The 322-nt window shown below is 46.9% G+C and overlaps 1 protein-coding gene across 1 annotated transcript in view; it reads right to left on the bottom strand.

Moving 5' to 3' along the window:
• The window catches only part of FHAD1 (forkhead-associated (FHA) phosphopeptide binding domain 1), a 27,817-nt gene that overhangs the window by 18,926 nt on the left and 8,569 nt on the right, over nucleotides 1–322 (bottom strand). Inside the window, exon 8 of the mRNA XM_009325300.1 lies at nucleotides 19–84. Within this exon, the coding sequence (XP_009323575.1) occupies nucleotides 19–84 (66 nt within the window). The remainder of the gene's footprint in view (nucleotides 1–18; nucleotides 85–322) is intronic.

Here is a 322-nt window from a genome sequence, read left to right as displayed (position 1 = left end):
AAGTGACTTGTGACTCACATTTCGGCATGCAATTACTTCTCGCTCTCCAAGTTCACGCTTCATTTCTTCTTTAATTCTAGAGCACTGGAATGAATGGCAACCAAGGGAAAAAAAATAAATCATCAGGGCAGGCAGATACCGTCACTTCTGCAGCAAACGTCAACACGTAGTTCAGTGCTACAGCCCAGCTAAGAGTTCAGATACCTAATGGGTGGCGGAGTGCCCATGATGGGGCCATCAAGGCACCGAGCACACAAGAGTATCCGCATCTGGAAATGCCCGTAATTAAAGCATTGCCTGGCTGAGAGAAGGACAAACATCT

Source organism: Pygoscelis adeliae, unplaced genomic scaffold (assembly GCF_000699105.1).
Source record: "Pygoscelis adeliae isolate BGI_AS28 unplaced genomic scaffold, ASM69910v1 Scaffold36, whole genome shotgun sequence".
Classification (NCBI taxonomy): Eukaryota; Metazoa; Chordata; class Aves; order Sphenisciformes; family Spheniscidae; genus Pygoscelis; species Pygoscelis adeliae.
The sequence above is the reverse complement of the archived record's forward strand: the minus strand, read 5'-3'. Positions and strand labels throughout refer to the sequence as shown.